At 40.9% G+C, this 12,714-nt stretch overlaps 1 protein-coding gene across 2 annotated transcripts; it reads right to left on the bottom strand.

Moving 5' to 3' along the window:
• Nucleotides 1–3,217: 3,217 nt before the first annotated feature.
• Nucleotides 3,218–9,984, bottom strand: LOC137281918 (perlucin-like). 2 transcript variants are annotated; one of them, XM_067813638.1, is made up of 4 exons: nt 9,766–9,984; nt 8,289–8,374; nt 3,907–4,000; nt 3,218–3,513 (listed from the first exon to the last, which is right to left on the bottom strand). In XM_067813638.1, the coding sequence occupies exons 1-4, from the start codon at nt 9,812–9,814 to the stop codon at nt 3,293–3,295; spliced, it is 450 nt and encodes a 149-aa protein (XP_067669739.1). In that variant the 5' UTR covers nt 9,815–9,984; the 3' UTR covers nt 3,218–3,292. The 2 variants fall into 2 exon arrangements, with proteins under 2 accessions (XP_067669739.1, XP_067669740.1); XM_067813639.1 differs by having other exon boundaries at nt 8,289–8,371.
• Between the last annotated feature and the right edge of the window lie 2,730 nt (nt 9,985–12,714).

The raw sequence follows: 12,714 nt of genomic DNA, 5'->3' as shown, positions 1-12,714 counted from the left end.
GTAGGAGATCTGCCACTACATCTAGTATGGAGGAACGTGTAGGAGATCTGCCACTACATCTAGTATGGAGGAACGTATAGGAGATCCTCCACTACATCTAGTATCGAGGAACGTGTAGGAGATCCTCCACTGCATCTAGTATGGAGGAACGTGTAGGAGATCTGCCACTGCATCTAGTATGGAGGAACGTGTAGGAGATCTGCCACTGCATCTAGTATGGAGGAACGTGTAGGAGATCTGCCACTGCATCTAGTATGGAGGAACGTGTAGGAGATCTGCCACTGCATCTAGTATGGAGGAACGTGTAGGAGATCTGCCACTGCATCTAGTATGGAGGAACGTGTAGGAGATCCTCCACAGCATCTAGTATGGAGGAACGTGTAGGAGATCTGCCACTGCATCTAGTATGGAGGAACGTGTAGGAGATCTGCCACTGCATCTAGTATGGAGGAACGTGTAGGAGATCTGCCACTGCATCTAGTATGGAGGAACGTGTAGGAGATCTGCCACTGCATCTAGTATGGAGGAACGTGTAGGAGATCTGCCACTGCATCTAGTATGGAGGAACGTGTAGGAGATCTGCCACTGCATCTAGTATGGAGGAACGTGTAGGAGATCCTCCACAGCATCTAGTATGGAGGAACGTGTAGGAGATCTGCCACTGCATCTAGTATGGAGGAACGTGTAGGAGATCTGCCACTGCATCTAGTATGGAGGAACGTGTAGGAGATCTGCCACTGCATCTAGTATGGAGGAACGTGTAGGAGATCTGCCACTGCATCTAGTATGGAGGAACGTGTAGGAGATCTGCCACTGCATCTAGTATGGAGGAACGTGTAGGAGATCTGCCACTGCATCTAGTATGGAGGAACGTGTAGGAGATCCTCCACTGCATCTAGTATGGAGGAACGTGTAGGAGATCTGCCACTACATCTAGTATGGAGGAACGTGTTGGAGATCTGCCACTGCATCTAGTATGGAGGAACGTGTAGGAGATCTGCCACTGCATCTAGTATGGAGGAACGTGTAGGAGATCTGCCACTGCATCTAGTATGGAGGAACGTGTAGGAGATCTGCCACTGCATCTAGTATGGAGGAACGTGTAGGAGATCTGCCACTGCATCTAGTATGGAGGAACGTGTAGGAGATCCTCCACTGCATCTAGTATGGAGGAACGTGTAGGAGATCTGCCACTGCATCTAGTATGGAGGAACGTGTAGGAGATTTGCCACTGCATCTAGTATGGAGGAACGTGTAGGAGATCTGCCACTGCATCTAGTATGGAGGAACGTGTAGGAGATCTGCCACTGCATCTAGTATGGAGGAACGTGTAGGAGATCTGCCACTACATCTAGTATGAACGAAGGTGTTGGAGATCTGGTCCACTATCCAGTGTCAACGATGGTGTCGGAGATGCACTGCATCCGCTGTGAAGGATAGTGTCGGAGATGCACTGCATCCGCTGTGAAGGATGGTGTCGGAGATGCACTGCATCCGCTGTGAAGGATGGTGTCGGAGATGCACTGCATCCGCTGTGAAGGATGGTGTCGGAGATGCACTTCTGGATGTCTCCGTGTTGCTTTGTCAATTTATTTATGTCCCTTTGCAGTTAGTCATTATCTCTGATATATTGCTTTACTATGCGTTAGTGATCTGTTGTCTTTTGTTATATAAATTACAACCAATCTACAATCTTAATACTGAAGACTGAGGTCAATTTACTGTTGACTTGAGGTGCACTTTCAGCAATCTTAAAATGCGATTGCTTTCATAGGTTGGTGAAGCAGCCTCGGAAAACATAACAACAATATTCACGTTCCTCAGCGGAAGTCCAACATTCAGGAAATAGGGAACAATGAAATATGGGGTCATGTTAAAAGTTCTGCACGTAAGAAATGGTCTACCTGGCGATCCCCATGCACGTGGTAACGGGGGGTCATTCTTCATTTCGAAACTACACTGAAAGGACTCGCAGTCATTAGTTTTCTTTAGGGTCATTATCTGTAGTAGTGCTTCAGCTCTTAGTTCTTGCTCTAATGGGGTGTGGGAACTGTATGAAATCTGCAATGTGGCGACGACTGTTTGACTATTTCAGGCTGATGACCCACTGTGAAAGGTAGGCAAGTAGGTACTCTCTGGGTAAATCTAATTAAGTCTGTGACTTGCAAACATTGGGAAGGTCTCAATAAATGTAGATTGGCTGAGTGAGTAAAGAAAGCTTTTAGAAATGGAACAAGAACAAAGAGTATCAGAATCAGGTTATACCACCAACTGGACACATGCCAGCTAGACGCTATTGGCGAATAGGGTGCTGAAGGAAGAAATTGTGTACCGTTTCAAAATTCAAAATTTATGATTGCCGTGTTGGCTGGTTGGTTGGACTGCTGATTAACGCTGCACTCAGCAATATGGGCATACTCCAAACTAAGCATAGTGATCACATATTTGTCAGTGAGTATATAATTACATATGGCTATTGGCAGTTGTATATGTCACTCTGTATATAGTCACGGGCGATTAACTAATTTAGTCTGTACCATAAAATCTTCAGTGAGTGAGTGAGTTTAGTTTTACGCCGCACCCAGCAATATTCCAGCTATATGGTGGCGGTCTGTAAATAATCGAGTCTGGACCAGACAATCCAGTGATCAGCAACATGAGCATCGATATGCGCAACTGGGAACCGATGACAAGTGCCAACCAAGTCAGCGAGCCTGACCACCCGATCCCGTTAGTCGCCTCTTACGACAATCATAGTCGCCTTTTGTGGCAAGCATGGGTTGCTGAAGGCCAATTCTACCCCGGGACCTTCACGGGGTCCATAAAAACTTCAATGCACTGTATTTGATCTGTTTGGGCTCTCTTGATAGATTGTTTTGTTTTCCAATAAAATAGGCATAAAGCCAAATAACATGTTATAAAAGGTTTATGGTTTGTTTGTTATTTAACCTCACACTCAGCAATATTCAAGTTATATGGCGGTGATCTGTAATTGAGTCTCGACCAGACTACCAAATATTCAACATTGTGAGCATCGATCTGGACATTTGGGATACGATGTCATGTTAATATTTGAACCAAGTCGGTGAGCTTGACCACCTGATCGCCTCTAACGACAAGCACGGGTGGCTGAGGAAACATTCGAAAATCTATTTACTCCTATACTCCCAAGTGACTCCCACGCTGACATCCTCAAAAAAGAGCAACAATACAGTGGTGGCTTTAGGCGTTTGTATTCCGCAATACACTGGCATTGTAACTGCATCTTCTTCGTACATTTGTCAGAAAACGGTTAATGAGCTCGCTCACAAATGAACCTCAACCTCTTACTACAAGGTACATCATTCCACCTATAATGAAAGGAAGCACGCATGGACATGCAGCGTTCGCGACCCTTGTTATTAGGTTCACCATGATCCCACGCCTTGTGTCCTACTGTCTTCCAGTGAGGAACCTCCCAGGTGAAGGTCCCCTCTTCTCTCAGGTCAGTGCCGCCGATGTAGTAGGTAGCGCCTAAACAGACATTCACCATACCAAAATGCCAAAGTTGACGCATAATCGGACAGTCGTAATGATGTACGAGTGTTTCTTATGTTACGCTAGACATTCATCGTTGTTCTTCATTGATTGTAACAGTCATATCAATATGCTATCAAGGAGAAGGAGATTCTGATAATATTATAGGGACGTTTGAAAGTTTAATACTACGGCACGAAGCATAGGCTTTTATACCAAACAGGGAGTTGAGAATTCATTTCTTAGGCATACGTATTCAGGATTCAAACCATTCATCCCTGGATCTTGCGCTCTGCCCTTCTTGGGTACCCATGAAATTCAACATCTTTAATAGGTAGTGTATAGTTGACGAACTATCTGAAGAGAACATAGTTCTGGGAAACTCTTTACCTTTGCCATGTCTGAGCAGGTAGCCCCTGATCAAATGATCTTCATGTCTGCTGGAGATGATGACCAAGCGACTTCCGGAAAACTGGCAAAAGGACTGAAAAAATGAAATTCTGAAATTGATTTGATGCAAAACATGGAAAAGGTATTAATTTAGATAAGATTTTCTAATACCCAAAGGAGTGAGTGAGAAAGTTAAAATTCGAAATCACATATTTCAGCTATATCGTGACTAAAACCTGTCACACGATTACATTTCATAATTTGATATTATAAATTATGTCTGCAAAGGACAGTAAAAAGACTGAACCATTACAGTTAGAAATTCAAAACTAGGACTTAATCTGATAAGATTATATACCTGCCTTATCATGGGATTTAGGCTTGTTTGAAAACCAGCAATTATTCTTCGATGAACACTTAGTAGATCGAACCTAACTTTAATGTGTTGGGAATTTCAAAATGTATGCAGCCTTTCTGGATGACAATAATTTACACTACGTCAACAAACATCGATACAGACACTAAGTAAGTTGCTACACTAATATAAATATTTAACGATCTACTCAGTGTCAAAATCTTAATTCAGTTCATTTTAAATATTCAAGGACTAAATGAGAGGAGCAAAAGGATAAAAAATATCCTAAAACGAAAATTTGTACTTTGTATGAAATCAATACAGTCATGGTCCCATCACATGGAGCACATTATTGATCGTTGCCCTTTTAGTAAATATAAAGTGTACACCTGCTTTGGCTGTAAGGGCATAGTCTTGAATGACCTCATCAAACCTGGACGCACAAGAACAAGTAGGTGTACCCAATGGTTGGGTCTAATTTCATGTAATTTATTAATTACATATTAATATTATTATTGGGCGTCCAATTTCTCTTGCATTAGAAAGCGAATGTAACTCCTAACAACAGGTGTATAGCCACTGAAAATATTCAGAAGTAGTGTCACATTTGTTTTGAGCGCTGCAACAGCAGAAGAGGCGGTCATTGTGTTACCCGAAATACCAACATGGCTGGGTAACCAACAGAATACTTTCTATTGATCAGCATCACTATCACTGTGTAACTCAAGAATTCCCAGTAAGATCGGATGCGCATTTGGCATGTTTGAAATGGCCTGCAACAAAGAAAGAGCATCTGGAAAAGTATGCATTGTATATTTTTAGATTGTTTTTCTATATACTGCCAGAGAAGGGGCACATTAAATGCCGTTTGTTTGGTTGTAAAGATGAAGCAGTTGTTTGCCAGTTTGGGCGAAACTTTTCAGAATCCAATAACAGTAGCACTTGCAACTGCGCCACCATCCTTAGAGCCGTTTGTGAAGATTTATAAGTATCATAAGTGTTTCGTAATTCATTATAGTGTTGGTGAGGTCACAAGTGGCCCTCACAAAGGAGCAGCTGTAACTAGGCGAATAGGAAATATGTTTTCAAGTTTCATATTAGCTGCAAAAATGATAGGTTTCATTCATAGTACAAGACGTAGTGTGAGAGTAGACATTTTGCCTACATAGATCCCTGTTATAAGGTGAAAATTGCATTCGTATACAAGAAACAAACCATACATCTATCATCGAGATTTGCGGTTACTTCGGCATAGCACCAATGCTACTACTATTGGGTAATAGATTAAGGGATGGAAAAAGGGAAATGAATGTCAAACAACAGAACAGAATAGATTCGTCAAGTAGCAACTAAAGCTGAGTCACTGATTAGAATTAAGGGAGATTTCCAATCACATGAGACCAGAGAATGATGTAACTTCTAACAAATCAGAGAGATTGTAGAGGGTCATGCGATAAGGGTGGAGCAGGCTCGAACACCTTAAAAAGATACCGTCAGCACTAACAAGATGCGAGGTGCGGTGCGGGTTGAAGAGACAGCAGAACGTTCACATTCCGACTGATCAGTAAAGAGCTTGCCCTACCCTGTCCAGGCCATGACCAATTGTTATGAGGAAAGGGATCGAGTAAACCGATGTAAGTATAGAAACTTGTGCTGAATTATTCATTGTATGCCAGAGTGCCAGTACATGAAGTGCCAGTTTTGCAGAGGTAGTTTCACACAGGCCGTATTTAAGAGACTGCCCATCTCCTTGAGGGGTAAAGACTGTTAATAGGGGAAGTTCGCAAAGGTTCAAGACAAGTCTAAGGCCTTCATGGCTAATAGAATCATAAAGTTTATGGTTGCATTTGCAGGCTCTACCATGTACATCATAGAGACATAATCGAGTATTGAGCGGACCTGTGCTCTGTATGACGAGAAGAATGTATTGTGGTCTCCTCACCATTTAGATATGGAAACTTCAGTACATCCGGTATCTTTAAGCATGTATTTTTCAAATAATTAATATTGGGGTGAAAGGTCAAATGTTGATTCAAAATCATAGGGTTTGAACACGAATGTAATTGACGTTCAACAGACATGCATGCCAGGAAATATTAAAATCATTTACAAATAGGGATCCGTCAATTGAATCGCATAAAGTCTGTCATAAACTCTTCATCTTTGTACTATATAATGTGGCAACCAAACGGCTGCCTTGTGGAACGCGCTCGCTCGGATTGTCATCACCGAACAGTATAGAGCCCACACGGACTTAAAATTGGCTGTCGTTTCTATCCTGGATATGAATTCAGGCAAACGGCCTCGCAATCCAGAATCATTCAAATCTCTTAAAATATCATATAAAAATAGCCGCTTTTTCGACAGACAGACACGGCATGTGTTTTTATTTTCATTTCAGCGAAAGTGCTTCAGTTTTACGGAAACCACACTGAATATATGTTATTAAGTAAATATTTCCTAGGAGCACACACGTGGGTTATGCAAGCGTTCCATGGCCTTGCAATCAGTGCACGGTCGTTACACTGACGACGGCCAGCGCTGCTGATCGGTAGAGAAATCGGATGATAATTCGAAGGATCGATGTGATCACGTGCATGGTTTTGCAATATCGGTTTTGTAGTCAATAATTCTTGTCAGTCTTTGAGATAAATGAGTGAGGTAAGATGTTAAATCACACCAGCCAGATATTTCAACCATTTCGTGACTAAATCACTTACAGTGCCTTTCCATGGACCTCAGTTGGATTTACAGCATCCCTTCGGGTGCTTGAGATCGCACTAAGTTTCAGCCATTAATTATAACAACGGATATCCTACGATTAAAAGTTCGGTAGAGCTAAAGCACTGTAAAAGTATAGTCAGCATCAGAGTGGATTTAAACTGATCCATGAACAAATCAGTCTGAACAGAAACATGTGCATGGCAAGCAGTATGGACTACAAGTGCAGAGTATGGTTTATTTACAGGCATTATTTGAATCTTAATTTCTGCAGGTTGATTAGCTTCCTAAAATGTTTTTCTCATGTTTTAACTTTGGTATTCATTATTGGTTCTGCAGCAAAGGACATGACCTTCATGAGGCTAGATGTTGACCTACGCTCTTTACTCTCTTTATGTAACCTGTGCAGTCGGTGTTATCGTGTCCCTCTCCCTCTGCTCTCTGACGAACAGCAGATCTATTGCGACATTTGGAGCCATGCCCGAATTCCTGACACCTGATACTTAGGAACGGATTGGAAACATTATGGAAGCATAGCATTATTTTATTTCTTTGGACAAGCCCTTAATTTGAGTGAATTCGATCTTGTTTATCTCTACCATCTACTTTTCAAATGGGACACTCCCTAGAGAAAGGGGATGTTTTCCCGGACAATGGGTACATTTCTTATAATTAATGTCACAAAATTCCGTTGTGTGTGTTGTGTCACAAAAGTTTCGACTTGACACTAACAAGCCTTACTCGACTTATGAACAATTAAGACTTTATAATACAAACAGATATTGTGCTGTTTAGCTTGGTTTGATTATTTTCTCGAGTTGTGAAACGCAAATAACACCTTGTTCCTTTAACTAGGAAATATAATCCTTCTCCATCATATCCGCAAAAGGTATATATCCCAGTCAAACTATACGCCAATGATGAATTGAACGTTTTTGCTGTCTCCTGCAATGCGTTTTATGTTTTGTTGTGTTTTTTTATATGACTGAAAGGTTGTCAACGTGTTCAGTAGTCAGTGCATGCGGTCACTTTATGCTCGCTGAAATCAGCGTTTTGGTGGCGTAAATCATGTTTTTTCCGTGTGTTAAAGCGTGTAATGGTTCATCACCAGACATGAGAGAATAGGGAGCTGGCATACAAATTGAAATGAAAGGCCTATGAATCATAAAATGTCCGCATACATCAATAAAATCAAAAATGTTTTTGTGTATTCATTTTACGAAGTTAACATACCTCAAACACATATGCTTGTTCGTAAATTACGAGAGGATTGATATGTTTTCTCAGGAGAGTATGATGAACTTACGTTGGCGCCAGCGAAGTCGACAGTGGTAGAGGCGAACAGGTAGCACGATCGACCGAGTTTAACAAACCTCCGTGGACAGCTTGCTGCTGAAATCAACATAACTCTGCTGTTTTATATACATACACTTACTAACACAATATATCACAGATTAATTGGTATTACTGGAACGCACAGATATTGACCTGGTGTAGGGTGTTAAGCCTAAGACACTCGGAGAATTGCGCAAATCAGATTTATTGGAATTTTTCCACGTTTCACTTGACACCAAGCCTGCATTTAGGAAAGTTCAGAGTTTGAAAATTCTTTTAATGAGGGAGTCTTTGGACACGCAGTTTGGGAAACGGATGAGGAAGAATGTTCAGACCAGTTGTATATGACACAAAATAGAACTGAAAAGGATGTAGAAAAAGAAATGGATTATAGAAAAGAATAACGTTTGAAATGGAGAAGGGAATATGAATATTGAACTAAAAAGGTTATAAAGGTCATCTCCACTCCCAAATTCTTCCTCTTTTGAGATTGCAAGACATGACATGCTAGACCGGTGCCCAGTCCTACTATCAGTCCTACTTTACAGTTCGGAAGTGGGCCTATGACAAGATTTTTTATCGGGTTAAGAAAGAACTTCTTAGATTACGCACTGAAACGGGACGTTGGTTTAATGTAGAAAACAGAGCAAATGACGAATTTCATGTTATTTTATCATGTATACATCATCATATTTTGTAATAATCCACGTAAAGACAAACTGATCTCACTTATGAAATCATATTATACCCCACTCCTATCGAAACTAACACTTTTTGCTAAAACGGTTCTGTCATTTCTAAATAGAAATATATATACTGAGATGTTACTGTATTTTAAATGATTGTATGTTCCCTGTACCATTCTGCATGATTTATGAGAAAACAGTTATGCTCTTTTCTGTTCTGACAACGTATTTGGCTGTCCTCTTTAATACCATCGAATGCATAACAGCGTGATAACGTTGTGGCGACGTGAAATTATTAACTTGGTATGTACTTATATCGCTGCACATATTTACAACATTGTTAAAGGGTTACTGATATGTTATATTCAATTGGTGAACACTACGACTTATAAGTAGCACTGCTATGGTTATATTCCTATTTATAATGGTATTTTGTGTTATCAAGGAGTCTTTCACACCACAGGTAAGGTTGTGTCCACACAACACACCCAGGGCAGGAGCGTTTTGGCATGTAAACGTGACCATCAATCATTGTTCGACACGATAGATGAACAACTGTATTTGGATTAGGATCGACGTTTCGGTGTCCATTGTAGGTCCAAACACCGTGAACAATCACGGAATGTACATAGTATTTTTGTTCAGAGGGATTTATGGAGGTACTTGACATATTACCGGACTATGATATGGCCATGTGTAATCTATACATTACATATCCTTACTGAACGAAACTAGAGAGAAGATAATTGCCAGTCGTATTACCTGCACCAGCAGTGAAGACCACCAAAGAGAACAGCAGCACGGCAAACATGTTTTCTTTCTGAATTGCGTAACTGTGCTTCAACTGTAATCAATCTCCTATAGCAGGTATCCAACCTGAATGCATTTATATATATACACAGGCTCTCACATCATTCCCTTCTCATAGGTTCCAACAGCATTACATGTTACACGTTGACGCTGAATCGTGTGCATGTGTGTGAACAAGGTAAAAACAGCCTGAAAGTTGTAAATCTCGATAGTGTTCCTACGGAAACCTATTAGGGCTATGTTATTTGTTTTTCCACTTAATAACTGGAAATTTCCACTTAGTAACAGTAAGTTTACACTTAGCATCTGGAGGTTTTCACTTGGGATCTTGACAGCTAGAAGAGTTATCATGGATGAATTCCTTCGACACAAAGGCATCCCTACGCCAACACTGGAAGCCTTGTCACGAGAAAAGTTGCATATGCATGTACTAATCTATTTGAGGCACTGATACAATGGGTTGTGCGATGCGCTGGAATCCAGCCAAAATGATTTAATCCACGATTTCCCCGTTCATCATGTTGTAATAGTATTATTATTTAACCTGAGACATGGCTTAAGTTTTTCTTGTGTAAGTACCACTTTATGATTGTTTGTTTTACAGATCGGTGTCCCCTATGTTGTGATTATGACAGAAGATGAGCTTTCAACGTATATCCCAGAGTATGGCGACCGACTGGCAAAACGAGCCTTCTATAACAAGGAAAAGGAAGGTGCCAAACCCAAAAGAGCTGGGAATAAACAAAGCTTATTTCAGAAACTGAGAAAGCAGTTTGAAAAGCAGAATCTGACAGTTCAGAGGACGAAGGTCAAACAGTAAATTTGCAATATGGAAACCAAAATGCAGCAAGGACATCCAGGCGAAATGGTATTCAAGGCAAGCAGGTACGGGCCGTGTCTGCAGGCCTGACAGAGGTCTAAAAACAAGTTATAATTTCATTAAAATTAATGTAGGTTATAAACCCTGTCGCTGAAAGACAGGGAAACAACTAGTTTATGACTTTGTATATAAAGGCCGGTTGCCATGTTGACGACAGCAGACACGCACAGACTACCTGAATTACATCATTCAGCCATCCTCAATCCCCATCAACGCTTGACCTACATAACCGCTGCCTGACCGCTCGCGGTCTTGCATTCAGTAAAGGTGTTTCTCATTCTCATACCAAGACCTCGGTGAGTTGACAATATATCTGACCAAGAAAAGTGAGATGAGCTTGCGCGTACAGGTAGCATTTTCAGTCTCTCCTAAACCTCTCGATTATGTTGTCCATTCCTCGGATTTGTTATGTAGCTTGATGAACGTGTTTTCAATCTTTTTTGTGAAGTTTCAAGATCTCATTTGATGAAAAGTGGACATTAATGACATTTTTTCTGTATAATATTTGGAAGATTTTCAAATCAAGCAAGTGGGGAGCTCATCAATACCCAAGCGCTTGATGTAGTTGTTCCAACCATGGATTTCAGCAGAACAATGGGTGGCAATCAGAGGCGCATTGTCTACAGCCGGGGCAAGCTAGTAGCTATTCGAGAGCAACTGAGTGGAGTTGGGAAAGATTATCAAAGAGACATTAGAGCCATTATCAAAGTGTTACATTAGATCCAATCCGCCAATCCGTTTGACATACTACATCACCTTAGACAGTAAAACATATCTGTTACCAAGCCGACCAAACGTGGCACTAAGGCTGGTAGGAACAACCAATGACCTATCAAAGTCTTACACAATGTTTTTAGTCACAACAATCCCTCTTTCTCACACAGTAAAAGTGTTGTAAATCATGAAAACCTAGTTAGAGTTTGGCCCAAGCAAACCTTGTCTCAACAACATATTGGTCTGTGGAATGTGCAGTCGGTAAGGAATAAGACGCTTATTGTGAATGACCTTATTTTGGACAAGGAATATGACATTTTGTTTCTAACCGAATAATGGCTGAAGCCAAGTGGAGATGAGGCTAAAATATCCGAGCTGACCCCGCAGGATTACATGTTTCTGCATGCATTGAGAGGGCAGTCCTCTGGTAGGGGTGTGGCAGTGATTTACCGTAATTGTCTTAACATAGGTTCATTCTCCTGTGAACAGAATCACTCCATGTCAAAATTCAGCCTGCATCACTGTCCTTCGAGTTTGTGTGTTTGTATCAACCACCTCCTTCTACCAAGAATAAGCTAAAACAGAGTGATTTTTATTAACACTTAGTCTCACTATTTACTCTTGACTCTTGTCACAATTTACTATTTCTGGGAGATGTTAATGGTCACTATAATAATTCAAACAATGCTGAGACAAAGAAGATCATGCACCTTCTGAAGACTCACAACCTCAGCCAACTGGTCAGTAGTCTGGACACACCTTGGACTGGGTGTTGTTTTCGTCAGCTTCTCTGAAAATGTCAATACTGAGGATATACAGGTGTCAGACCACTTCATTGTCAACATGAAGTGTGGCCCGGTTCAACCAATCGGCAGGTCATGCCAAGCTCTGTGCATGGACTGTGTATGAGTGAGTGAGTGAGTTAAAATTTAACGTCACATCGGCAATATCTCAGCCATATCGTGACGAGAACATCTAATATCAAAATTAATTATGTGTCTGCTATAAAACCTGTCAACGACGGACAGTAAAACAACTAGAATATCACAAATAGAATTAAAACTAGCATGGAAAGTTAAAAATAACAACACCATTTGGACAATACACTATAAAATCAGGCTATAGATCGCCAACAACTATAGGTAGATCACCATACTAGGACCATGGGGACTTACAGTACTTTTGCTACCTACATGGACCCTAGTTGGATTTACACCATCCCTTCAGCCGCTGGCGAGTGTACAATATGCTAGCCACAATTAAAACAACACGAATACTACGATTAAAAACAGTGGTAGACTTAAATT

The sequence above is a fragment of the Haliotis asinina genome, chromosome 4, assembly GCF_037392515.1.
Source record: "Haliotis asinina isolate JCU_RB_2024 chromosome 4, JCU_Hal_asi_v2, whole genome shotgun sequence".
In the NCBI taxonomy this organism is placed as follows: domain Eukaryota; kingdom Metazoa; phylum Mollusca; class Gastropoda; order Lepetellida; family Haliotidae; genus Haliotis; species Haliotis asinina.
The sequence above is the reverse complement of the archived record's forward strand: the minus strand, read 5'-3'. Positions and strand labels throughout refer to the sequence as shown.